We start from the raw sequence: 27,622 nt of genomic DNA on the forward strand, positions 1-27,622 counted from the left end.
ACAGACACAAGGGCTTTCTTCACTTTCCGCCAAATACCTCTAAGGACCGAAACCACAGAGGAACCACCAGGCGTGGAGTCCAGGGGGTCAAAAGAATTGGCCTTAGGATGATGCCCATACACACAAAGGAAGGGAGAGATCCCTGTAGCAGAGTGAGCCGCGTTGTTATAGGCAAACTCCGCCATGGACAGATGAGCAACCCAGTCAGTCTGACACTTGGAGACATAACACCTGAGGAACTGCTCCAAGGACTGGTTCACCCTTTCAGGTTACTCCACTAGCACTTGTCTCCCGGTTGCCATGACGACGTGGCAGCACAGGGCAGGAGACCCTAACAGTACCCCCCCTCTGACGAGGGGTCAAAGAACCCCTACCACCGGGTTTATCGGGGAACTGCGAGAAGAAAGAGCGTATCAGTCTGGGGGCATGAAGATCACTATGCCCACCCGCTGAATCTCCGACCCAGAAGACTGAGGCCTAAGCCGGAAGTATAGCTTGCAGCTCTCCTTGAAACAAAAGAACTGCGAGCGATCTCCAGAAAAACGATCCGGGAGATTTACTTTCGGCTCCTTAACCCCTGCAGGTGCTGCTGCTGCGGGAGCTCCGCCAGCAGCCTGGGAGGTGTGCATTTTAATGGACAAATCATTAAATTGTCGAGTCAGGACCTGCACCTGATCGACCACCTGTTGCAACGTATTTTGAGGGGTATGCTCCATATTCCCACAAAATTTCAACAGGAGTATTAGGCTGCTGAATATGTTATGCACACCAGTGCCTGCAGGAAAGTACTGGTGTCAGAACTGTTATGCAAAACAAATGGACTCACAGACAAACTGGGGAATATGACATAACGTACACAGAAGGTGATAGGGTAACAAAATACACACAAAGTGAACAGAGAAGCCCAGAGGCTAAGGAACTGGGTATCTCCCTTGTATTAGAACTGCTCAGATGGAAATAGCAAGATGTTGTGTTTTAATACGTAGAGAACCCGAAATGCTGTTGCTAAGGGCAACAGCAAAACCCTAAAGGGTTACCAACAGGTGTGGCAGTAAACTCCTTGGTCAGAGATGGAATGATAGACACAAGGAGAGACTCCACAATCCTGATTCTCACTTGCAGTGCACAGGTTTTAGCTTACTGCCACTAAACTGACCCCTGACACCTAGCACAGTGAGACAGGATTAGACAGGCAAGTCTTAGAATACAGCCGCAAACTTGCTAAGTTCACAGAGTAGTAACAGAACCCCAGCAAGCTAAACGACTGACTCCAGTCTTACTGCTAGGTCTGGATTGGCAGAGTGTAATACCAAATCCCCAGGCCTATTTGCAGTAAGCAACAAACAAATACAAAGCTACACAGTACTGGCTAACTTTCATGAACTGACTAACCAACAAAGATTCAGCAGCATCTGCTTACCCTGAAAAGAGGCCTTATAAAGCAGGTGCTGTCCACGCCCCACTCAGACCTCACAGACTGTGAGCACAAAAACCAGCACCGGATCCCCTGCCGTGCACAGAGCCTATAACCACTGCACAGCAAAAGACCCGAACCGGAGTATCAGCTGCGCTCAGGTTACTCCACTAGCACTTGTCTCCCGGTTGCCATGACGACGTGGCAGCACAGGGCAGGAGACCCTAACAATTTTACTAACAATATATCAACATATTTTGCCGCAGGTTACATTGGGCAGATGAAAACAAACAATTTAGCTCTGAAGAGCTTACAATTGAACAAGACACAAGGGATTTAATAGAAGAGGCATACATTGGCCAACCATAGCTTATGCTTAGCTGTATAACACTGTCTAATGCTTCCAGATCATGAGAGGGACAGCTGGTTTCTGCTTGAATTCCAAGGAATAGGTGCAGCACAAAAAAGGCATAAAAGGGAGGATATAAGGGATGAGGAAATGTGTTCATTGTATGGATTAATAGTCAAGGTTTACTGCTGTAAAAGCACATTCTGTATTTTTCCTCCCTGGCTCCTGGGTGTAAGTGAAATGGAAATGGGAGAGGTCAGAGCCAGCTTGGAGTAAACAGAACTGCAGCTAATCACAACATTATAAAGCTGGGCACACACATTGCAGATCTTTCTGCAGATCAGATAAATGCTCCGATCCTCAGAGCAATTACCTGATCACTGTGCACCCTGTACACCAGAGGTTCTCAAACTCGGTCCTCGGGAGCCCACACAGTGCATGTTTTGCAGGTAACCCAGCAGGTGCACAGGTGTATTAATTACTCACTGACACATTTTAAAAGGTCCACAGGTGGAGCTAATTATTTCACTTGCGATTCTGTGAGGAGACCTGCAAAACATGCACTGTGTGTGCCCCCGAGGACCGAGTTTGAGAACCTCTGCTGTACACGCTGAGCTATATTTAAGCAGGGCATAAGATCCAGTGTCCTGATTTCACTGCCTCAGGAGCGTTTGAAGCTGTTTATTGGCCAATGCTCCTGCATACTGTACAAATCTCAGCAATTATCGAACCTATCAGCCGACATAAGGTGATCTCATCTCTCCCAAGACCGGGAGATAGCAACGCGGAACTCAATGGCACAGCAAAAATGTGCGCCACCGGAAGGGCATGGCCTATAGAGAAGGGCATGGCTTCATGGGAGTGCCGCGATCACTAGCCGCACACCCATTTTCCATCACTCTCTGCGAGCTGCTGGCATGCCCCCAGATCCTGTCTCCTGTGGCAGAGCAGCGAGTGACAGGAGCCTCCCAACTGCCCCCCCCCCTCCACCGCGGGACACTGCGACTCACGGGAGGGACACTCCCAAAAGAACGCGACTGTCCCACAAATATCGGGACAGTTGAGATGGAGGTATGTGATCTTTCTGAAAATTGCATAGATGTGTACCCAGCTTAGGACTCATAGGGCCTGATTCATCGGTGGACAAAGAGGAGACGGCGGCTGAGTTTACTGGCGGTCGCACATTTGTGACTTTATGCAAATACCGCTACAGTGTCCTATCCTGGTGGACATCCATGTGTATGTATGTGCAAGGACTGAAACACCCACTTTCAGCATCCACACACTGTTATATTGCCTGGTGCATCTTCAAACCACCATTGATCACACTATCAACACTTGCATGAGCCCTACAGCAGGTGCAGAATTACGGTCTTAGTGTGGCCTCCAAAGTGAGCGATTGAGCGTCAGAGTATGCATGCACTTCAGTGCAAATGGAGTACCAAAAGGCACACATAGAGATATTCAACTGGCCCACTAAATTTTTGCATGAAAAAGGGGTATTATAACAATTTTTCATTGATATTTCGAATTGCACTAGCCAATTCTACCCCAATTTTTGCGCAAAAATGTTCCAGTTTTCTCACAAAAACACACAGTAACTGGTATAGGTTCCTGGACATTTTTCGCAGGACTGATAGGACTGGTTATCGTATGCCTCGGGCAGGTGGAAAGAAAATCCCAGATGAGTGCCGATATTGGGGCAATTGAATATCCTGGGTTGGAGGGGTCAATTAGCCACAGTAAATTACTCCCACAGCTGGGCGGAGCCTAGCGGAAATGGGCAGGGCCTCTGGATAAGGGGGCGGGGGATCACACTACGACATTTTGGGGGCATGCCCAGCGCTCCTCGAGCAGCTGGGAAGCCCCTTCCTCTACCCCCGCACTGTTTAGATGCCGCGCGCATGCGGCATCTATTCAGTGATCTCCGGCTGCTTTGCAAAGCAGAGCAGCGGTGATCACAGGTTCTCCCAACTGCGCCCCTCCCGCCTGCGGGACACTGCGACCCGCGGGAGGGACAGTGGGACAGTGTCTGAACAGCGGGACCGTTCTGCTGAAATCGGGACAGTTGGGAGGTATGTAACAGGGTGTGTTTTCACAGCTTCATGAATAGACCCTTTTGTGAACATCCTCCAAGGGCAAATGCAGGTTTTTCAGGGGGGGTTGTGTGTGTGTGTGTGTGTGTGTGTATGTGTATATATATATATATATATATATATATATATATATATGGGATGTAGTTATGTGATAGGTGATCTGGAGCACCCCTGTAAATCCCGACAGTCGGCATGCCGACTAGCAGGGACTTTTCCCACTCGTGGGTGTCCACAACACCCATAGAGTGGGAATAGAACCTGTGGCGGCAGCTGGTCACCACCGACACTGCGAGCGCAGCGAGCCTGCAAGGGGCTTCATTGCGCTCGACCCCCCTGCTGGCATTCTGCTGACGGGATCCCATACACACACAGCATAGATATTCACACAGCATAAAAACATACATACACACATAGCTTACACCTTCACCTCTTTCATACAAAAATAAAACACTGCCACTATCAATTTATATATACGTTGTCCCCCCCCCCCCCCCCCCCCCCCACACACACACACACCTTCACCCGCAAGCTGGCAAGACATTAGAGAGTGCGGCCCTCAGCCAGCCAGCATCATATATTAAAGATGCCTGCTTCCCCCCCTCCCACTGCCGCCGGCACCCCCCTCGAAGGTACTTCTCCCCCTTCCTCCCCCTCCTCACACACACGGCGAGACACTCACCAGAGTCAAGGGAGACAGCCGCTGTCTCTCACCCGGCCAGTCCAGCGGCCAGCCCCAGTGGAAGTGGAAGTGATTGTGAGGAGCTGCTCGCTGCAGCTCCCTCTGCATTCACCGAGCGGATTCTCATCTCATGTACAAGGAGGCAGCTCTGCCACGTTACGGACAGAGCTTCCTCCTGCGCTCCGCTCCATAAAAAATATATATATATATATATATATATATAATCTCTGTAAAGCAGCGGCACTCAGCAGTCTTGTTAGTGAAAAAAAGCCGTTTATTTCGGTCCTACGCCGTTTCGGGGGTGTACCCCGTCTTCAGGGACAATACAGTACAAGTGCAGTGCTAACATATTCAACCTTATATAGCCACAAAACAAGTGCTCATGAATGATTACTGTTTGATGTGACTCACCTGTCCAGCGCTGTCGATTCCCGCCGCGTCTGGCCGCTGTGTGTACAAGACTCACATGGATGACGTCAGCGGTCAGCGCCAGACCGGGAGCTCCAATCAAAGAGTTAGTGTGGATGTTGCTACGCAACCGCTGTGAATATCAAAAACATAAAAACAAGTTGTTACTACAATTCCGTGCCTGTTAAAATAGTGCACATCAGAGCTCATATTGAGCGTGCCACTAACTCCTATCTTATACATACTATATGCTATCTACATTAAAAACAAAGGGTAGACGTTCCTAACGGAGAATAGAATCAATTTTGGATATAATTGTATAATTAACGTCAGCTAGTTAATTAGCTATAATGATTAAATATATCTAAATATTCCAATAACTGTACTGACTGTTTAATCTAAAACTGTACATAGCTCTCTTCATAATAATGTGATTCTATTGATGTAAACAATCACTATATGTTGCATCATGGGTAACCATACCATAGATAATTCCTCCGTAATCATATCAAAGCCCTAGAGTTAAGACCACTATCTGAACTAGTTTCATAGAAAGCACTGTAGACCTAGTGTCTCATTAAGACCTCCTGGGGATATGGTGTTTAAAGCATGTATCCATCTGCACTCTTTCTGCATCAATATTTTATTACGATCCCCACCTCTGTGCATTGGGGGTACATGGTCTATAATTATGGCTCGTATGCTTGCTATACTGTGCTTGGCTGTCAAGCAGTGACGAGCCACCGGCTGTTCACTCATCCCTTTCTCAATGGCCTGTTTTATGGCGCTTCTATGTAAGGCCATTCTTTCACGGAACTGGCGTTGTGTCTTTCCGACATAGGTCAAACCACAAGGGCATTTCAACATGTATATGACATGGGTCGTGGTACATGTCACCCTATGTTGAATTTTAAAAGATTTACCCGTATGTGGATGAAAAAAATGTGAGCCAGTAAGTAGGGTGTTGCATGTTGAGCACCCTAAACAGCGAAAGCATCCACATTTAGGTCGTAAAAAATGGGTTTGCAGTTGTTTAGTGAGCGGGAATACATCAAGTTTTACTACTCTATCTCCTATACTGGAGCCCCTCTTGTAGCTGGGTAATACCCTAGAATCTAGCAATGCCGGTAGGGTTTTATCTGTGTTTATAATGGGCCACAATTTTTTGACCCTTTGTGTAATCCCCGGAGTCGCTGCTGTGTATTTGTTGACCCATGGTATTTTCTGTGTTTGCTTTTTCTCTATCTGATTACTTTTATATAACAACTAATCTCGAGAGAGATTCATGACTTTGTTCCTACTCTGCAGTAAATCCTGTCTAGGGTATCCTCTTTGCTCAAATTTTTGGACCATCTGGTCTAATGCTGGTTCTACCGCATTTGGATCTGAGATAATCCTTTTTGCCCGTAGGAATTGTGATTGCGGTAGTCCCTTGCGTAAGGGTAGAGGATGTGAACTAGTGTAGTGTAACAAGGAATTACGGTCTGTGGATTTGAGGTATAAGGATGTATGCAATTGTCCTTCCTGTAAAGTAATAATTACATCTAAAAAATGTATGTCACATGAGGACATCTGATATGTAAGTTTTACTGGACTACTGGTGTTATTGTGCTCTTGTAGTAAGCCCTCCAGGTGTTCCTGTGGCCCCTGCCAAAAAATAAGTAAATCATCTATGTACCTCTTATAGAAGTACATAGATGATATGCGGGGTGTACCAAAAAGTGTACTCTCAATGGCATACATATATGCATTAGCGTACGATGGGGCCACTGGGGACCCCATCGCACAGCCAGAGACTTGTAAATAAATCCGGCCATCGAACGTAAAATAATTACGTGTCAAAACCAAGGTAAGTAACTGCAGAAAAAAATCCACATTTGGACCCTGATATATGGGATTGTCAGTAATCAGATTCCGAACAGCCTCCACACCTGCATCATGCGGGATGCAGGTGTAGAGGCTGGTCACATCTGCACTGCACAGCGTTAGATCAATAGGTATTGTGTCCATGGCTTGTAAATGTTTCAACAGTGTCGTCGTGTCCTTGAGGTACGACGGAATCTGCTGGATACATGGGTTCAAAAAAGCATCCAGAAAAATAGCTATGGGGTAATATAGAGAATTCCTGGCCGAAACTATAGGTCGGCCAGGATTTGTTACTGATTTGTGTACCTTTGGTACTGTATAGAACAGCGGTGTCTGCGGAAACTCCACTGTCAATGCTTTTTTCTGTTCTAAAGTCAGCACCCCTGTCTCACTAGCCTGTGTCAAAATGCCATCCAACTCCTGTTTAAATTTTGCTGTTGGATCATACGATAAAAGACTATAAACACTTTGATCAGACAGTTGGCGTCTACTCTCCAAGATATAGTCTGACAAGTCCTGTATCACTATGGCGCCCCCCTTGTCTGCACTGCGAATAATGATGTAAGTTCTTTTTGAAAGATCTTTCAGTGCTGATAATTCTTGTTTGTTCAGATTGGTATAATATGGTTTGGCCCCTTCGTCCTGATACGCCAACTCTGTCAGGCGAGAGAAAGTCCTGATCGACGGACTATTAGTTTTAGGGTCAAACTTGGACCTCGGTGTTATCCTTTTAAGTTTGTCCGGAACAGATGTATATGCTGTAGAATTGGCACTAGTTCCAAAGTGCTCTTTTAAGCGTAAAGTCCTATTGAATTTATAGTTCTCAACTTTGGCAGTGAAGGGGTCTGGTTTGACCGTCGGAACAAAAGTAAGGCCCTTAGAGAGGACCCTATTTTCCTCTTCTGTTAGAGGGGTGGTTGACAGGTTTATAACTAATTCTGTTATTGGCGTGGTGGCCGTCTTGCATTGTAGCCTTTTGTTCTGCCCCGCCCTCCTCGTCCTCGTGGGGGCTTTGGTGGAATCCCGGATCGGGTGGCCATGCCTAAAGGGTAGGAAGCATTGCCTACTGCTGCACTATTACTGGCTTCTCCTTCACTGGCTGTAGTACTCGTTCCCGATTGGTCCGAATAATTCTGTCGGCGACGGTATCTCCTGTGATATTGAGGACGTTCCTGTGTATTGCCAGTGTTGTTCAACCAGGAGTAAACCCTGCGCTGTTGGTAATCTTGTTGTACCTTCAATAATTTTTCTGCTGGAACCCATGTATCCAGCAGATTCCGTCGTACCTCAAGGACACGACGACACTGTTGAAACATTTACAAGCCATGGACACAATACCTATTGATCTAACGCTGTGCAGTGCAGATGTGACCAGCCTCTACACCTGCATCCCGCATGATGCAGGTGTGGAGGCTGTTCGGAATCTGATTACTGACAATCCCATATATCAGGGTCCAAATGTGGATTTTTTTCTGCAGTTACTTACCTTGGTTTTGACACGTAATTATTTTACGTTCGATGGCCGGATTTATTTACAAGTCTCTGGCTGTGCGATGGGGTCCCCAGTGGCCCCATCGTACGCTAATGCATATATGTATGCCATTGAGAGTACACTTTTTGGTACACCCCGCATATCATCTATGTACTTCTATAAGAGGTACATAGATGATTTACTTATTTTTTGGCAGGGGCCACAGGAACACCTGGAGGGCTTACTACAAGAGCACAATAACACCAGTAGTCCAGTAAAACTTACATATCAGATGTCCTCATGTGACATACATTTTTTAGATGTAATTATTACTTTACAGGAAGGACAATTGCATACATCCTTATACCTCAAATCCACAGACCGTAATTCCTTGTTACACTACACTAGTTCACATCCTCTACCCTTACGCAAGGGACTACCGCAATCACAATTCCTACGGGCAAAAAGGATTATCTCAGATCCAAATGCGGTAGAACCAGCATTAGACCAGATGGTCCAAAAATTTGAGCAAAGAGGATACCCTAGACAGGATTTACTGCAGAGTAGGAACAAAGTCATGAATCCCTCTCGAGATTCGTTGTTATATAAAAGTAATCAGATAGAGAAAAAGCAAACACAGAAAATACCATGGGTCAACAAATACACAGCAGCGACTCCGGGGATTACACAAAGGGTCAAAAAATTGTGGCCCATTATAAACACAGATAAAACCCTACCGGCATTGCTAGATTCTAGGGTATTACCCAGCTACAAGAGGGGCTCCAGTATAGGAGATAGAGTAGTAAAACTTGATGTATTCCCGCTCACTAAACAACTGCAAACCCATTTTTTACGACCTAAATGTGGATGCTTTCGCTGTTTAGGGTGCTCAACATGCAACACCCTACTTACTGGCTCACATTTTTTTCATCCACATACGGGTAAATCTTTTAAAATTCAACATAGGGTGACATGTACCACGACCCATGTCATATACATGTTGAAATGCCCTTGTGGTTTGACCTATGTCGGAAAGACACAACGCCAGTTCCGTGAAAGAATGGCCTTACATAGAAGCGCCATAAAACAGGCCATTGAGAAAGGGATGAGTGAACAGCCGGTGGCTCGTCACTGCTTGACAGCCAAGCACAGTATAGCAAGCATACGAGCCATAATTATAGACCATGTACCCCCAATGCACAGAGGTGGGGATCGTAATAAAATATTGATGCAGAAAGAGTGCAGATGGATACATGCTTTAAACACCATATCCCCAGGAGGTCTTAATGAGACACTAGGTCTACAGTGCTTTCTATGAAACTAGTTCAGATAGTGGTCTTAACTCTAGGGCTTTGATATGATTACGGAGGAATTATCTATGGTATGGTTACCCATGATGCAACATATAGTGATTGTTTACATCAATAGAATCACATTATTATGAAGAGAGCTATGTACAGTTTTAGATTAAACAGTCAGTACAGTTATTGGAATATTTAGATATATTTAATCATTATAGCTAATTAACTAGCTGACGTTAATTATACAATTATATCCAAAATTGATTCTATTCTCCGTTAGGAACGTCTACCCTTTGTTTTTAATGTAGATAGCATATAGTATGTATAAGATAGGAGTTAGTGGCACGCTCAATATGAGCTCTGATGTGCACTATTTTAACAGGCACGGAATTGTAGTAACAACTTGTTTTTATGTTTTTGATATTCACAGCGGTTGCGTAGCAACATCCACACTAACTCTTTGATTGGAGCTCCCGGTCTGGCGCTGACCGCTGACGTCATCCATGTGAGTCTTGTACACACAGCGGCCAGACGCGGCGGGAATCGACAGCGCTGGACAGGTGAGTCACATCAAACAGTAATCATTCATGAGCACTTGTTTTGTGGCTATATAAGGTTGAATATGTTAGCACTGCACTTGTACTGTATTGTCCCTGAAGACGGGGTACACCCCCGAAACGGCGTAGGACCGAAATAAACGGCTTTTTTTCACTAACAAGACTGCTGAGTGCCGCTGCTTTACAGAGATTGCATTGGGATGGAAACATTCGCGGAAGGCACCACAGCAAGTAACAGAGCCCAACAGTGAGTGCCGAGCCTGCTAGCTTTGCATATATATATATATATATATATATCTCCGATGGATTGGTCGGCAGGGGGGTTTCCAGGTACTCGGAAACCCCCCCTGCGTGAGCGTATGTCCTCCTGATTTTTTTAAAGTGGTAAAACCAACCTGGTTTGCTACCTAAAAAAAAACAAAAACAGAAGAACTCTCACGTGGGGTCTATAGATTAAACCTTGTACAGTGATAAAGTAGAGAGAGATAAAATACGAGCAAACTGCCATGATGTAACAGGCTGTGTTTGAAAAATGACAGTAGCTGATTGGCTGGGAATTTATCTCTCTACACTTTATCACTCCTGGAGCTAAATGTAATAGTCTGTGAGAAGCAGGAAGTGCAGGATTTTGTGCAAGTCTGGACAGAATTTTTGAAAGTAGCAATCATTTCTATGGCACAACCAAGAAAAAGCAATATATACAGCGCTTGGAAAACTGGATATGAAAAAAAAAACAATTAGGTTTTATTATATAGAATTTGTTGTAACAATTAATCTAAAAATTCATAGATGTACATCAAATATATATATATATTAAAAAAAAATATATATATATATATATAAAAGAAATATATATATAAATATATTAAAAGTTTGGGCAAGCACAGCAATTAGTCTGGTATATTACCATACAAGAAGTTGAGCAGTCAGTTGGTGTATATACTCCAAGAAACTTATGCCACAGTCCTGGGGGCAATTTGCAATGCTGGCAGATAAAAGTCCACAGAATTCTTAAGGACAGACCTTTGCTTTGTTCCGAGCAGCAACCCAGTCCTATTTGAAGCTTGGTCTCCTGTATTGTTAGTGGATGTCTGCCGAATCCCCGTTTTAGCTTGTATGTGGACTTCTAGGCTTGTACCAGGTATAAGGTAGTGGAGTCTGTAGTGCCCAACTTCTCTTAACCTTAAATGACTCGCATGACATCCCGCACTTCCCGTTTGCAGGCTATTACTTTTAGCCCCAAGCCTTAAGGGGGGTACACACGGAGCGATAATCTAAGCAATCTGACCAGATTGCTTAGATTTTCAGCAAGATCGCTCCGTGTGTACCCCCCACAGTGATAGCGAAGCGCAGCCCCGTGCATCGCTATCGCTGGTGCTAGATTGGCCTGCCGTGCAGGCCAATCTAGCGTGTCGCTCACTTCACCCGCTGGGTGAAGTGAGCGCTCCCCCCCCCCGTCTCCCCCCGCACGCTCAGCACAGATCGTGCTGTGCTGAGCGGCGGGAGAGATGTGTGCTGAGCGGTTCGCTCAGCACACATCTCTCCCGCATCGGCCCGTCTGTATGGGCCTTTAGTAAATAGACCCCAAAGATTCTCTATAGGTTGTCATGTAAAATATCTCTCACGCAATCTTTCTTTTAAGGTGTTTTTATCTACTGTACTGATAAGTTCAAATATTTTATAGCAGTATTATACTATACAAAGGACTTTATTAATTTCTGAACTACGCAATTAATGTTTAACAGCTACAGAAATGCTTTGAAATGTAGATTCCATGATAATGATTGATATAGCCATGTCATTGTGTAGGTCTTTTACAAATGAGAAGTCTACAACCTCCTATTTGTCCCAGTAGATGTGATAGCCATTATTATGGGATCCAACAGTTGAGCAGATCCATGTACAGATGTGTCTCTGCTCATCATACCCGCAAACTGGTCACGGGTGCGAATTTGCCGCGATTGTGAATATTATTTAAGATGAGCAGGGACACATCTATACGCGCTGTCTGTCTTGCTCTGGGCCCTGCTCCTCTCTGCCTCTTTCAGCAGGGCATTGCAAGCAGTAGAAAGCCAAGAATTCCACGCAGAGGGGAATGGAAAACTCGTGGATCCTGTTTTTTCAGACTAGGAACTGCAGAGCCGAGTGCAGGGTAGTGGAGGTGGCGGGCCCATCCTGAATTTCACCAAAGTGCAAATTTATAAAGAGCAAGATAAGCACATTTACCAAAGAGTAGGAGTTTACGCAGGCCGAGAGCAGATGCTGGGTGGAGTCAGTGCAGCCATTCCTACTACAGTACAAAGTAGTTATACTATTGTACCTCTTCTGTAAGAGCAGTGCCAAAAGATTTCATTTTGCATCACTAGATTATTGTCATAAGATAAAGGTAGGGGGGTTCTAGAGCTTCCCTTCAATGTCCCAAAGGCGGTTATTTCTACCACACACAAAAACCTTGACTTTGGCCCAGCTTGGAGAAAATAGGCACTTGTGCTAAGAACGGGATGCGGTTACGTGGCCGGTGAACAGGATCCAGTGGTCAGCATACCAACGCTGGGATACCGAAGACTGACAATGCCCCCAGCCACAATACCAGCTAACAGGGGCTATTCCCACTTGTGGGTGTCCACGATACCCATAGAGTGGGAAAAGAACCTGTGACGAGCACAGCAGGCCCGCTGCTGGCGAGCGAAATTAGCCTGCAAGGATCTTTGTTGCGCTCGCCCGACCCACAACCCCCCCCCCCTCCCCCGCTGGCATTCTGCTGCCAGGATCCCGGCGTCGGTATATTGACCACCGGGATCCCAATGCGCCGGCCACGTAACCCCAACCCCTAAGAACAGCCTGGTGATCCCACACTGCCATTATTAATGCAAGCAATAAATAAGGATTACATTAGGAATAAGTGTCAAAGTTATGTTTATTTTGGTGGTGTCACTAAAGGGGTATGGGGTCGGAGTTGATGCCAGTGACATGCGGTGGGGTGAGGCAGGTGAGGCAGAGCCTTTCCTGTCATACTAACGTTCGTGGCAGAGTTTTGACTGTATAAAGTATATAAAAAATACAAAGAATATGTTTGAAATATCTTCTTTGCATTATTCTAATAATTTTTATAGCCAAAACTCTGGAGTAAAAATTCTATGGCAGGGGAGGCAGTGCCTCACCTGGCTAACTTCTCCGCACATCTCTGATCAGAAAACTCACCAAATTTCCAGGAGTTTATACTGCAGTGCTGCACCTGGTATAATGCCCAGATGTACGCTTTGGCTCATATATTGCATGTAAATTTGCCTCTGGTGCTAGCCAGTGCCTCCTGAGCTATTTAGCTCACCGCACGTCCCTGATGTACGCTCTTGCACAATGCATCTTGAAATGTTATTTTTTGTAAAGTGCAATAAGTGTTCTTCACAGGTGATCATTACTGACTTGTGCTGATATTAAACACATCAGGATGCTTTCAAAGAGGACCCCCGCTGTATACTGGTTTTATCCCTGACATAGAAAAATCACTGTGTGTTAAGTTGGACATACAGTATATGGAGATATATGAACATATATTCACAACTCAAAAGTAATCAAAGTCTAAATGAGGCCCAGTCACTGTTTAAAACTTTTATATCTAGCCAGTAAGTCAGTTTCTGTTGATTTATACCAGTATGTAGAATGTGCTGTTTATGTCTTTCAGGAATATCCAACACTTGGGCAACTGATAGAAAAGCTGGTGGAGAATAACATTCTGCTCATTTTTGCTGTTACTCAAAATCAGGTTCCATTATACGAGGTAAGAATGAAACATGTGCTGGAATTTCATTGCATTCATTACAATACTCCTCTACTGCTAGAAAATCTATGTATTTTAAAGTAAAAATGAACATGGGGTTATTCCGAGTTGATCATAGCTGTGCTAAATTTAGCACAGCATGATCATGTGCCTTTGCACTTCAGGAGTAACTCCCGGCCAGTGCAGCTTTAGCTCCTTGCTCCCCGGCGCGCAGCGGCTGCGAATGACATCATGCAGCCACTGCGGCCCGCCCCCCGTTCGGTCCGGCCACGCCTGCGTTGGCCGGACCACGCCTACGAAACGGCGACCAAACACCGCCGTTTCGTCCCCTCCCGCCCATCGATCGCCTCTGCCTGTCAATCAGGCAGATGCGATCACTGTCCTGCTACGGCCTTCGGCCGTCTGGCATGCGCAGGCGCATTATGGCGCCAGCGCATGCGCAGCAGGAACCCGTTCGCTCTGCTGCGTTAAAACGCAGCGAGCGAACGGGTCGGAATAAACCCCATGGTTATTTGTAAAAAGCTATATAGGTAAGGAAATACTTTTCATCAGTATTATTTGATGTGATTTTAGGCATTTTGTAAACAAGGCATTTGCTTTTACACGACATACTATATCAATATATATTGCATACTTAATTTAAGAGCTAATTTAATTTAATTGTTGGTTCCTAATGTAGCCCATAGGCTGCAACAGCCAATGCCATATAAATGAGTTAACAATCAGGGACAAGCTTTGATGCGTGCAGCCACATTGCAGTCCCATAGAACCTTCATTGTTGGTACCATACCCTGGGCCATCTTAACAGCATTGTAGGCCCTGGGCAAAGCAGTGCACTGGGACCCCTACACACCCATTCAAGGGAATCAATTAAAAAACATCATAACTTGCTCCTACGGTCCCGTGCTGTCTCGCTACATGCTTTCATACAGTGAATGTCTGTCAGCACTCTGATTGGTGGATAGCTCCAGCCATCCACCAATCAGCGTGCCGACAGCCGTTCACTTTCTGGCTGCAGGCTGGTAGGCAGGTAGAGAATGCTGCCTCGCTGCTCTGATTGTATGACCACCACTCGCCCCTGCTTGGAGGCCCCTAGAATTGTGTGGCCATGAGCAGCTGCCAAATATGACTATACATTAAGATGGCCCAGGCCATACCATTTCGTCAGGAAACATGTTCCTCCTTTTAGTTCTAGAAACCAAGTTTTCAGAACTCAACCACAAATAGCTGTTTATTACTGTTTGTCTTAGGTTAATTAATGTATTGCGAATCCCCCAAGTCATTCTATTACAGTACAGTATATCAGGAATAAAAGTGCATTGGGAAACAAATGGGGAAAAAGTGAGATGCCTATATTGAAAATTATTTATGATGGCTATAACAGTTCAGCATGCAAATGTAATTTATGTACATAATATAGAAGTAAGGGAATGCCACTCACATAAAGAAATGTCACTCACATAAAGAAAATTCCAGTTCCAATACAGTGGAAGGAATATTTTGGGGTCAGTCCAATTACCCATGAAGAGTTGCTGTTGCGGTGGCCTTAAAACACTTGCAATGGCACCTTACCTCGCCCCCCCTCAAGACCCAATCTCAGCCCAAATTTGCAGTTTTGTGCGAGTTCAGACTGCCTTATAGTGTATTAGCAGGTAATTGGATTGACGCCTTTGTCTGCTATTCATTTAAGATCCCAGTGCACCTGTTAAACAAGAGTCAAGACACATGCACACAGGGCCAGATTAACAATGGGGCAGAAGAAGCTAACGTTCCAGGCCTCCACATAAGAATAATAGAACGTTATCATTCAAGCAGCATGTGAAAGAATAGAATTTATATTTTATTCTAGAAGTAGTTTCACATTTCACTAGCACCACAAACATTGGAGCATCAAGAATCCCTATGGTTTTTTCATACCTCCCAACATGGAGGGACACAATGCTCTGCTTCTGGAGATTTCTCTAATTTGTGATTGACGGCACCTGTGAACAGGTTAATGGATAAGAAAGGTGTTTCACCACAGGTGATGCCAATCATACATTAAGAAGGAAGTCCAGGAGCAGAGCATTCTGTCCCTCCTGGACAGGGTCATGTTGGGAGGTATGTATTTCCACTTTACTCACTCAAGCATCATCATATATCATAGTGCACATATGAATTCACAAAATAGGCATATAGTCATACAGATTCTTTACTGTTTGAGACTTTGGGGCCTATTTATCACTATCCGCATCCAGGATGCGGATGACATGTGATAAAATCGCCCCAACTCACACTGCGTTAATTGATTACATCGCAGGGATGTACCAATTATCGCATGCAGGAACAGAGCTTGCGGTCAAGCTCTGTCCCTGTGATGCCTCTTCGCAGCATCATCAGGGTATTTTTCATAAAAAATACCCCGATGTGCTGCTGCGCATGCGCCGCCCCCGCCAACATAGCCGCTATCGCCGCCCGGTCGACCCCCCCCCCCATCGCGACTACCCCCGCACGCTGCGGACCCCCCCCCCCCCGAAGATCAATATACTCACCTGTCCAGGGAGCCAGTCCGCGCTGCTCCAGGAGGCTGCTGGGTGCCGGGTCCTTCTCTTACGCTGTGACACCTGGTGCTGTAAAGTGCGCTGCCGTTTTGAAGCCTCACTTTACTGCACTGGGTTCACAGCGCAGCATATGGCAGCGCTCACCGGAGCTGCGGACACCGGCTCCCTGGACAGGTGAGTATAGTTTTTATTTTTGTTTTTTTTTACTTTTTTACTTTTCTTTTTACACTGTGATCAGCTTGTCTGTCCATCGGACACACATAGCTGATCACTCTGCCGGGTCCCCGCTCAGCTCTCTCTGCCAGGGACAGAGAAAGCTGGACAAATGCCACATTATCACAGTGCTGCCCTGTGAACTCGCCAGCCTGAGCTGGCGAGATTATCACAGGGCATACTGCAGTATTTTTTCACATTTTTTTTTGTAAATTTGGTCACATCACATTTCCCATTATAAGTATGGGGAATGTGATGTGGGTTACTAGAAAAAAAAAGTGAATTAAAGGGTTTGGAGCAGTTTTTCATGAAAACTGCTCCAAATGCCCTTTAATACATTCAGGTGATACTAAAATAATGTGAAAAGGGTGTGAAAACACCCTTCTTCACATTATTTTAGTAAAAATAATGTCAATAAATAGACCCCTTTGTCTGCTATATTACCAATACGATCTGCTCCATAACACAGTGTCGTATATGTCCAAGTCTCTCACTTCCCCTCGGGTGTGATACAGGATCCCGGCTGTCAGGATTTCGGCGGTCACATGACCAACACCGGCATCCCGACAATAAGAATGCTGACAAGGAATTGGGTAAATATTTTAGCCCTCCCCTGTCCCCTACCATAACACTAACCCACCTGGGATGACGGCTAGGGCTAAGATAGAGGGGGTGAGTAGGGCTAAATCTCCAAGGGTGGCGGCCAGGGCTAAGACTCTGGGAAGGTGGGGGGGGGGGGGTGGCTATGGCCCTCCCCCCCTGCAGGATGTTGGCGGGGTGTGTTCCGGTGCCGGGATTCAGAGTGGTGTCAAGATGGCGTCAGTCACATGACCACCGGCATCCCACCCACTGGGATGCTGACCGCATCCCTTCTCCTCCATGTGTTTTCCTTGAATGATAAGCATCCAAAAACTCTGTGCATAATTCCTGAGACAATAGGGTACCAGTGAGCATATCCAGTTCTCAGGGTAGAGCAGGGGTGGGGAACCTTTTTTCTACCAAGGGCCAGTTGGATATTTATCAAATCCTTCGGGGGCCATACAAAAATGATCAACTTAAAAATTAGCCTGCCCCCAGTAGATATGCCCCTATTAGATATGATCCCTAGTAGCGCCGCTTACACACACACACATTTAAAGAAAGTAAAAGCACAATACTCACCAGCTCCGCTCCTGCTTCCGGACCCTTGCCCTCTGCCTGGCTGCCCGCTCCTTAGAACTATGGGAGGGACATCATGACATCTCTTCCATAGCACCGCACAGGCACACACGCTCACTGCCAGAGCCGAAAGCCGGAGCTCAGGAGTGAGCTCCTGCCTCCGGCTGCTGCTGAGGGGAAGAAGCCAGGCGCCCGCTAGTAACAAAATCTCAGCGGGCGCCCGGCATCTCCCTTGGTTAGGTGAGCCTGGGAGGGCCGGATCAAGTGGCTTTGCGGGCCTTATACGGCCCGTGGGCCTGAGGTTCCCCACCCCTGGGGTAGAGGGTCTACTCAGGATGAAGGGACTGATTCAGAGCTGGACGTGGCCAGGTCGCTGCTGCTTCTTTGGTAGCAGCGGATCTGAGAATTTATGCTAATACCACAGGAGCTGACTTTTTAAAAAAGACGTTTGAAGATTCAGCGTTGGATCTACATCTCTATCATCGGGCCAACCAGTGAGCATCTGAGCATCTCTAAGGCTACTCAGAATGCCTGCAACAACTAGACTGCTGGGGCCAGAGAATCTGCATCCGTGGACACAGTTGCTGGCTTGGGATGCCACAAAAATGGAAACAATGCACCTCCTGCTTTAAAGCCTCCCCCTGTCTCTGCCCCCAAGTGCCTGCAGTCTGTCAATCAGGCTGCGGCTAACTCCAAACTGCAACTAGAGCTGCAGCAGCACATGTGCACTGCGGCTTCAGTGCACGCTCAGAAAAAAAACAAATCGGTCAATTGTGACCGAATCAGAACTGAAGAACGCAATTATACTGAGCTTTAGTGTACACAGAATGGGCTCTAAGTAGGTTGACATTACAATATGGGTGCATCTAGTGAAATGCATGTATGGTCAATAATAATAAAGGGGTTTAATAGATAGGGTCCCATGCAACGAGCCCAGCATTTTAAAATGTTACAGTATATTTTTTTCTGATAGGTATCATTGCTGTGCTTTGTATACTGCTCTGGTAAATCTAGCCTGCGCAATGATTTAATATGTAGAATTAAATTACTGTATCCCTTGATTAATGATGTTTTTTCTCGAACAAGAATGCTGGGTTTAAAATGAAATGAGTTTATAATGAGCAATATTTCCTGTGTCTCTGTGATCAGCAAAACTATTCTGTGTTCTGAAAAACAAAGTACAAGGGAATATAAAAACCAGTGGAGCCTTCATGCTCATCAACAGGGGGGCTGTGTTACTAAACTGGGAGACAATGATCGAGGGCTCTCCTGCACTAGTGGAGACCAGTTCAAAGGTGGTCACTACTACAGGGCTGAATGTTCTAAAGAGTGCCGGAAAGCTTCCGGGACCCCAATGGGCTGGGTGCCTGGATAATGAGGAATAACTCCCACACACAATACATGGGATCTTCATCTGTAAATGTAATCCACGGAAATCATTATTTGTATTCCATTGGAATTTGTGATCCACGGGGAATCTTCTTAAATTATTATCCATTGGAAATCTTTGTATTTTCCCTGTAATGGAAAAAAAACACAAATGCTTGCTTGAGGCCCAAACATAGAATGGAAGTGTTATGCTACACTGAACATGGTCTTGTCTCCACTTACCATTGCTACTTCTGATCGGCAGCCCCCAGCCATGGAGCCAAGTCACATTTGGGGCTGGGTCAGAGAAACATGGGTAGGGATGTTCAAATGCACACATGTGGAGCAATGGGTTCAAAGGCATATATGAGAAGAGGAGTTCACCTGCACACGTGAAGAGGGGCACAAAAGCACATTTGGGGACGAGGGGTCAGACTCGCACCTAGAGAGGGTGTAGCAGAGGAGTACTTTGGGAGGGATGGGCGTGAGGGGCATATTTAGGGAGAGGGATCAGTTAAACAATTGTTAAAGGGAAAGGAGCATTTTTGTGCAATGTTGATATAACAGCACTAACAATAGATACTCGTACAGTATGTATTTTAATTCTAAATATGAGTAGGGAAAATGAGAAATAACCTTGGTGGCATGTACAGTACATGTAAGTTATCATGTATAGGGTAAATAAACAGTGGTATGGAGAAAAGGGAATGCTTTGTGAAAGGCATTTTGGCAGGGATTATTATATGAGCTGGGCCTAAAAGATCTTGTCTAGAGCTCTATATGGTCTTAATTCAGCATTCATGTACAGTTCACTAGGATAAGCATGGCCATTCAGGATTTTACTACAGCCATCTTGCATTCTGGAGGAGCCGCAATGGAGATCTGCTCTCCTAACTACTAGCAATGAAAGATCCAGTGTAATATAAATCTAACAGTTTACAATGAATATATCAATGCTGACAGTAGAAGAAACCTGGAACAGGCTCATTGAAATAAAATGAAATACAGTAAAAATAAAAATGGAAAAAAAACAATCCTGGGCATGATAGCAGGTATTTAAACCCCTGTCACAAAATCCTGTCACAGATTACTTAACACGCACCGGGGATGGCACTCTGAATTAGATTAATCAGGGGGGACTAGAGATATGCGCGGGCCCCCGTGTTTTGGTTTTGGTTCTAATTCATCATCGTGTTTTGGTAAAACCAGCCTCAAGTGTTTTGGTTTGGATTTAGTTGTTGGTTTTGGATTCCTTTAAAATCGATAAACACTGATAAACAATAACCTATAAAAATCTATAAAAACAGCTATAATATAAAAAGAAGCTAAAATCAATAGCTAAAAGTAAACCAAGACCCAAGTTTGGTTTTTAAAGCTCAGTTCTGAACTGACAACAGCCCCGAGCCAGGACTCTGTTCTACTCGGAACCCCAATGTGATTCTAAACTGGGACTCGAATCAACTCGGAACCCCTAAGTTCGGGTGTGTTGGTATTTCAGGAAAACCAAACTGCACATCTCTATGGAGGACAGATACCCACTACAGTAAATACAGTAGGTGTGGGCACTACTTCATTTTAATTGTGATCAGCCACAAGTGGCTTATTGAATTGACACCTATGTGAGCTGATGCAGTATTAGTAGCAAAATGGGCATAAATTACTCAAGAGAAAAGTGTATGGAAATGCCAGGTGCACAAGCTACGCCTCTTAAAAGACATATATGCACCTACTTGCTGGTTTTCACCTGAGTATCGTGAACACACTTTTACCGAACTCTGACTATAAGGGAGAACCTCTTCACTCACCTGTTCCAGTTTTCTTGTTGTAAGGTTTTATACCAAATCCGTGCAGATCTGCATTGGCCCATATGCATGTGCTAACTATGGGAGTGAACTTGAGTCAGACACGTCTGAAGAAACGGACGCATGTCCCTGTTTTAAATTTTGAGACGGCTGCCCACGCGTCTGAATCAGAAAATATGATGTGCACATGTGCTGCACCATGAGCCCTAAAGTAAGTTTCAAACAGTAGCAACAGTGTCGGATCTCATCTACGTAAACTGGTATCAAGTAGGCATTTCTGGCCGGGAAGTACGCAGAGGGATCAGGAGCCATGAAACCACTCTACTACACACATAGACCGCGGACGGTCAATAGGCTGCTGCTGCGGATATACATTCGGACGTGTCTGCGTCCACTTCAGAATTACCCCCTTTGTTAGCATGTGGCATTCTACTAACTCTACATCATTCTACTAACTTTACATCAACCCCTACAGTAAGGTCTCAGATTGTAATCTACACAACCTTTTCAGTTTGAATCAGAAATTATATATTCAGCACAAAATAGAACTAAAGACCTAAATATGGAAAATAGTTCTGCAAATCAGATTACAAGTGTTTCATTTATCCATGCGGAGCCATGCTTTGTCTAGCAGCCCAGTGAAGAACATAAGTCACAATATGTATAATATAAATATGTATAATAAAAATACACACTATAGGTCTTAACATTCTCTTAAATATTAGTGTTTGATCTTTCAGTATGAGAAAAACAAACACTTCAATATTCACTATAGACACTTTATAATAAAAAGCAGACTTCCTATTTATGTTGCAGAAAATATGATTCTGTAACCCGTTCCTTAACACGCCCTGAACGACATATTACAGGGGAGCCACGGAGCAGATGTGATTTGAACATGAACTGTCATGTTCAATTTATTTTAAAGAATGTGAAACAATAATCAGAAAAATATGGTTAATGTTTGATACAGCACGTACTTGGTAACTGACAAAGGAAATGTTATCTTATTTTTATGTCATTGTCCCATTTACATCTGGATGCATTCTTAGAAAAGAAAGAAAGGTTCTTCTATAAAGGTTTGCTGGGTCATTGGATGGGCAATTTCCAAGTTTATCATTTTAACAGAGTTCATGATATGGTTCTCCTTATTGTTCCAGAAGTGGGAGAGTCAACAACCAAATGGCACATATCTATCTATCTATCTATCTATCTATCTATCTATCTATCTATCTATCTATCTATCTATCTATCTATCTATCTATCTAGTATTTGATTGGACTGGTTCTAGTTGTGACACTATCACAATTTCCATATTTTTTTGGAAAAAGTAGGAAGTATACTCATGAAGTATAGAAAAAACAAGGAATAACAAAATATTCACCAGCATTCGCTTACTTGCTAGTATAAGCACTGTGAGCAACACGGTGGTGAGTGGTTAGCATTGCTGCCTCGGCACTGAGGTGATGAGTTAAATTCCTAGTTATGGTATATCTGTGTGGATTTTGTATGTTCTCATGTTTGCATGTGTATCTTCCCACACTCCAAAACCATACTGGTAAGTTAACTAGAGTCCAACAAAATAAACTGTGTAAACTTGGTTGCACTATATAATCAATAATAACTTGCATATGAAAGGCATAATTTTGTAAACTATTGGCTGCTGGAATGTGCCACCATCATATCGTATGTATCTTATTTTTCATATGAATTTAGGGGGTAATTCCAAGTTGATCGCAGCAGGAATTCTGTTAGCAATTGGGCAAAACCATGTGCACTGCAGGGGAGGCAGATATAACATGTGCAGAGAGAGTTAGATTTGGGTGTGGTGTGTTCAATCTGCAATCTAATTTGCAGTGTAAAAATAAAGCAGCCAGTATTTACCCTGCACAGAAATAAAATAACCCACCCAAATCTAACTCTCTCTGCAAATGTTATATCTGCCACACCTGCAGTGCACATGGGCCCTCATTCCGAGTTGTTCGCTCGCTAGCTGCTTTTAGCAGCATTGCACACGCTAAGCCGCCGCCCTCTGGGAGTGTATCTTCGCTTAGCAGAATTGCGAACGAAAGATTAGCAGAATTGCGAATAGAAATTTCTTAGCATTTTCTGAGTAGCTCCAGACTTACTCAGCCATTGCGATCAGTTCAGTCAGTTTCGTTCCAGCGTTCGCCCAGACACTCCCCCGTTTCTTCAGACACTCCCGCGTTTCTCCCAGAAACGCCAGCGTTTTTTCGCACATGCCCAGAAAACGGCCAGTTTCCGCCCAGAAACACCCACTTCCTGTCAATCACAGTACGATCACCAGAACGATGAAAAATCCTCGTTATGCCGTGAGTAAAATACCTAACTTTTGTGTAAAATAACTAAGCGCATGCGCTCTGCGAACCTTGTGAATGCACAGTAAGCGACTAATCGCAATATAGCGAAAATCGGTAACGAGCGAACAACTCGGAATGACCCCCATGGTTTTGCCCAACTGCTAAAAAATTTCCTGCTGCGATCAACTTGGAATTACCCCCTTAGCCACTTCCCTGTTATTTCAGTGTATGTTGGATTATCTTCAATAGATAAAGTGAACCCGTAATAACAATTCAATACCAGCAACATGTTAACATGTTTCACAAAACATCTGTTTCATCAGAAAACATAGTGTATATACTTACTTTACTTACTTAGTAGAGGATTCGATTTATATCCTTAAGGAATTAGTGGTGATGATTGTCAAATCATTCTGCAGTAACTACAGTACAAGTTGCAGTACAGCCGGGACTCACTGTCCACTCACTAGAGTGTGCTGCAACCAGTGCCAGATTAAGGTCCACATGGGCCTGGAGCTGAAATTTATGAAGGGCCTATTGTGTGACACCAAAAGGGGTGTGACCAACACCACGGGGGTGTGACTAATGATGTGGAGGGGATAACCAGTGCTTTGGGGAATGATCTGTACAGGAGGTATGTCTATCACCATGATGGGCATAGTACTGGCTACTTTCGGCCACCTCAATGTCCCTCCCCTCTTCACATATATATGCCCCCGCCTCCACAAACACATTTTGGTAGCTTGATAGTAGTCACCTTTGGTAATAGGCACATATTGCACAAAGGCAGGCACAGTTGTAAGTATTGCTGCTTGTGCTACACTACCTTACCCACCACCCATTTGAATACTTGTCGCCCAACAATCAATGCTGTATACAGAACCTCTTACCTACTACTCATAGATACCATCACTCAAATGCTGAAATTCACCAACACTCCCTAACCCATAAGCATCTGTAATTCCTCTCACCACCACTCCCTTGCCATCATGCCCTGACCACACAACAGACACACAAATACCCCTCATTCACCATCATGCCCTGACCACACGACACACAAATACCCCTCATTCGCCATCATGCCCTGACCACACAACAGACACACAAATACCCTTTCAAAGATCTGACAAAAAAATAAAACCCCAAAAGCAAAATATTGTTGGTATATATTTGCCTATCGATAAAATTGATAGGAATCTTCTTTTTATACAAATAAAACAATATTTATTATCCTGAACACATATAAAACCTACACAAAAGTCACAGAGACATACTGTATATAAAAACACAAATATCAAAGCCCTTTTTAGCTAAATTAGCTTAATCATATAGGGTTTAAATGGTTTCACCCGCTGTAGGAAAAATATATTACAATAACAGTTCATACAAAAAATCCACTTATATACATTGCAGATGAATAATATAGGATAAGTTACCAGACCACGTTTAGGGAGTAATTCAGTTGATCGCAGCAGCAAATTTGTTAGCAGTTGGGTTAAACCATGTGCACTGCGGGGGAGGGGGAGGGGGGGCAGATGTAACATGTGCAGAGAGAGTTAGATTTGGGTGGGGTGTGTTCAAACTGAAATCTAAAATTGCAGTGTAAAAATAAAGCAGCCAGTATTTACCCTGCACAGAAACAATGTAACCCACCCAAATCTAACTCTCTCTGCAAATGTTATACTGTATCTGCCACACCTGCAGTGCACATGAGGGGTCATTCCGACCCGTTCGCACACTGCTGTTTGTCGCAACGGTGCGAACGGGTTGGTTCTATGCAGGTGCGCTGGAAACAATGCATATGCGCGTCGTTGCTCGCTGGGCAACGTCAAGAATAACGAAAAAGGTGATCGCTGACGCGATCGCAAGTAGAGTGACAGGCGGAAGGCGTTCCGGGGCGTCAACTGACCGTTTTCTGGGAGTGGAGCAGCGAACGCAGGCGTGTCCAGGCATTTGGACGGCGGATGTCTGACGTCAATTCCGGGACCTTCATCGCTGGATCCATGGCACAGGGTAAGTAACTGCAGGGCTAGTCGTGTTTTGCACAAAACTTTTTTAGCATAGCAGGGCTGCACAAGCGATTGCAGCCTTGCTATGCTAAAATACACTCCCCCATAGGCAGCGTCTAGTTGTTCGCATGAGCAGCAAAAAGTTGCTACGTGCGATCAACTCGGAATGACCCCCATGGTTTTGCCCAACTGCTAACAAATTTGCTGCGATCAACTCTGAATTACACCCTTAGTTCATTAGTAGGAGACTCTTAGCTGGAAATTGGCCCTGATTCTGAGTTGATCGCTCGCTAGCTGCTTTTAGCAGCCGTGCAAACGCATAGTCGCCGCCCACGGGGGAGTGTATTTTCGCTTTGCAGGAGTGCGAACGCCTGTGCAGCAGAGCGCCTGCAAACACATTTTGTACAAAACAAGACCAGCCCTGTAGTTACTTATCCTGTGCGATGATTGTTGCGACGAGTGACACGGTAATGACATCAGTACCCGCCCAGCAAATGCCCGGCCACGCCTGCGTTTTTCCAAACACTCCCACCAAAAAACGGTCAGTTGACACCCAGAAACTCCCACTTCCTGTCAATCTCCTTGCGACCGCCAGTGCGACTGGAAGCGTCGCTAGAACCTGTGCAAAACCACAAAGCTCTTTGTACTTGTACACCGCGCCTGTGCATTGCGGTGCATACATATGCGCAGATGAGCCCCATTCTGCCATAATCGCTGCCCTGCGAAAATCCGTAGCGAGCGATCAACTCGGAATTACCCCCTTTGTCTCTTAAATTAGTAAGTTCAGGTTCTGGCCGGCCACATCGGCACCCGACACGCTTGTGGATTGTTGAAATCAGTTAGTGTGCTGGATAGTGCAGAATGAGGATATCCCCAATGTATTGTTGTCTTGAACAAACCCCCGCCCGTTGTAGCGCACCATTTCAAGCAGGTATGGTAGTGCTCAGAAAGCTTAAGCAGATATAGTGATCTCCAGATACGTATCTGTGGTGATATTTTCATCCTCTCCGGCTCATTAACCTACAGTACCATATTTGCTCGGTGGCGCAACAATCCAAAAGCGTGTCGGGAGCTGGTGTATCCGGCCGGTACTTGAACATGCAAACTTTATGAGACGATTTCCATCTAAGAGTCTCCTACTAATGAACTAAACTTAGTTACATAGTTACAGTTGTTGAGGTTGAAAAAAAACAAATGTCCATCGAATTCAACCTATATTACATTTTTTTATATATATATATATATATATATATATATATATATATATCAAATGCTGTATCCCTGGATATTTTTTTCCGCTACGAATTTATCTAATCCATTTTTAAACTTATTGGTTGAATCCACCATAACTACCTTCTCTGGGAGAGAATTCCAAATTCTTACTGCTCTTACTGTGAAGAATCCTTTTCTCCGTGAGTATGGTCTGGTAACTTATCCTATATTATTAATCTGCAATATATGGAAGTGGATTTTTTTGTATGAACTTATTATAATATATTTTTCCTACAACGGATGAAATCATTTACACCCTATATGAATAAGCTAATTTAGTTAAAAAGGGCTTTGCTATTTGTGTTTTTGTATAGGTTTTATGTGTTTAGGATAATAAAGTGTTTTATTTGTATAAAGAGAAGCCTCCCATAAATTTTTCATAAATTGCAAATATATACCAGTAATATTTTACAGTGTGTCCCCCTGTGTCCATTATTATGTCATCAGCTCCTGTGTCCATTGGTTTTTGTTCCCCTTCTGTGTCTATTATTATGCCCCCCATGTCCTTTATTATGTTGTTGTCCCCCTCTGTCCATTATTATGTCCCACACCACCCCCCTCTGTGTCCATTAATATTGGTACCCCCTCTCTGTCCATTATTATGCCCCCTTCTCCCCCCCATGCCATTATTATGTGAACCCCTCCTGTGTCCATTGCTATTTGTTCCTCTTCTGTGTCCATTATTATGCCCCCCATGTCCATTATTATGGCCCACCCCCCCCCCCCCTCTGTGTCCATTAATATTGGTACCCCCTCTGTCCATTATTATGCCCCCTTCTCCCCCCCCCATGCCATTATTATGTGAACCCCTCCTGTGTCCATTGCTATTTGTTCCCCTTCTGTGGCCATTATTATTCCTGTCCATTATGCACCCCCCTGTATCCTTTATTATGCCCCCCACACCACTGTGACCATTATGCTGTTCCTCCTCTCCCCCTTCGTAGTTTTAGTGTTTTGGTCTCCACCCTTACCTGCTCTCTTCTCTGTTCCTATGACTCGGCGCTCCTCCGTCCTCCTCCA

General features: G+C 44.6%; 1 protein-coding gene and 1 long non-coding RNA gene across 5 annotated transcripts in view; one reads left to right on the plus strand and one right to left on the minus strand.

The window, feature by feature from the left end:
• The window catches only part of LOC134944790 (uncharacterized), a 129,499-nt gene extending 113,927 nt beyond the window's left edge, over positions 1–15,572 (minus strand). Inside the window, exon 1 of the long non-coding RNA XR_010181953.1 lies at positions 15,361–15,572. This is a non-coding gene — a long non-coding RNA (uncharacterized LOC134944790). The remainder of the gene's footprint in view (positions 1–15,360) is intronic.
• ITGB6 (integrin subunit beta 6) overlaps positions 1–27,622 on the plus strand; it is a 195,406-nt gene that overhangs the window by 41,871 nt on the left and 125,913 nt on the right. For all 4 annotated transcript variants that reach the window (XM_063933652.1, XM_063933654.1, XM_063933655.1 and 1 more), the window contains one exon: positions 13,824–13,919. In XM_063933652.1, coding sequence (XP_063789722.1) covers positions 13,824–13,919 — 96 coding nt within the window. The remainder of the gene's footprint in view (positions 1–13,823; positions 13,920–27,622) is intronic.

Source organism: Pseudophryne corroboree, chromosome 7, assembly GCF_028390025.1.
Source record: "Pseudophryne corroboree isolate aPseCor3 chromosome 7, aPseCor3.hap2, whole genome shotgun sequence".
Classification (NCBI taxonomy): Eukaryota; Metazoa; Chordata; class Amphibia; order Anura; family Myobatrachidae; genus Pseudophryne; species Pseudophryne corroboree.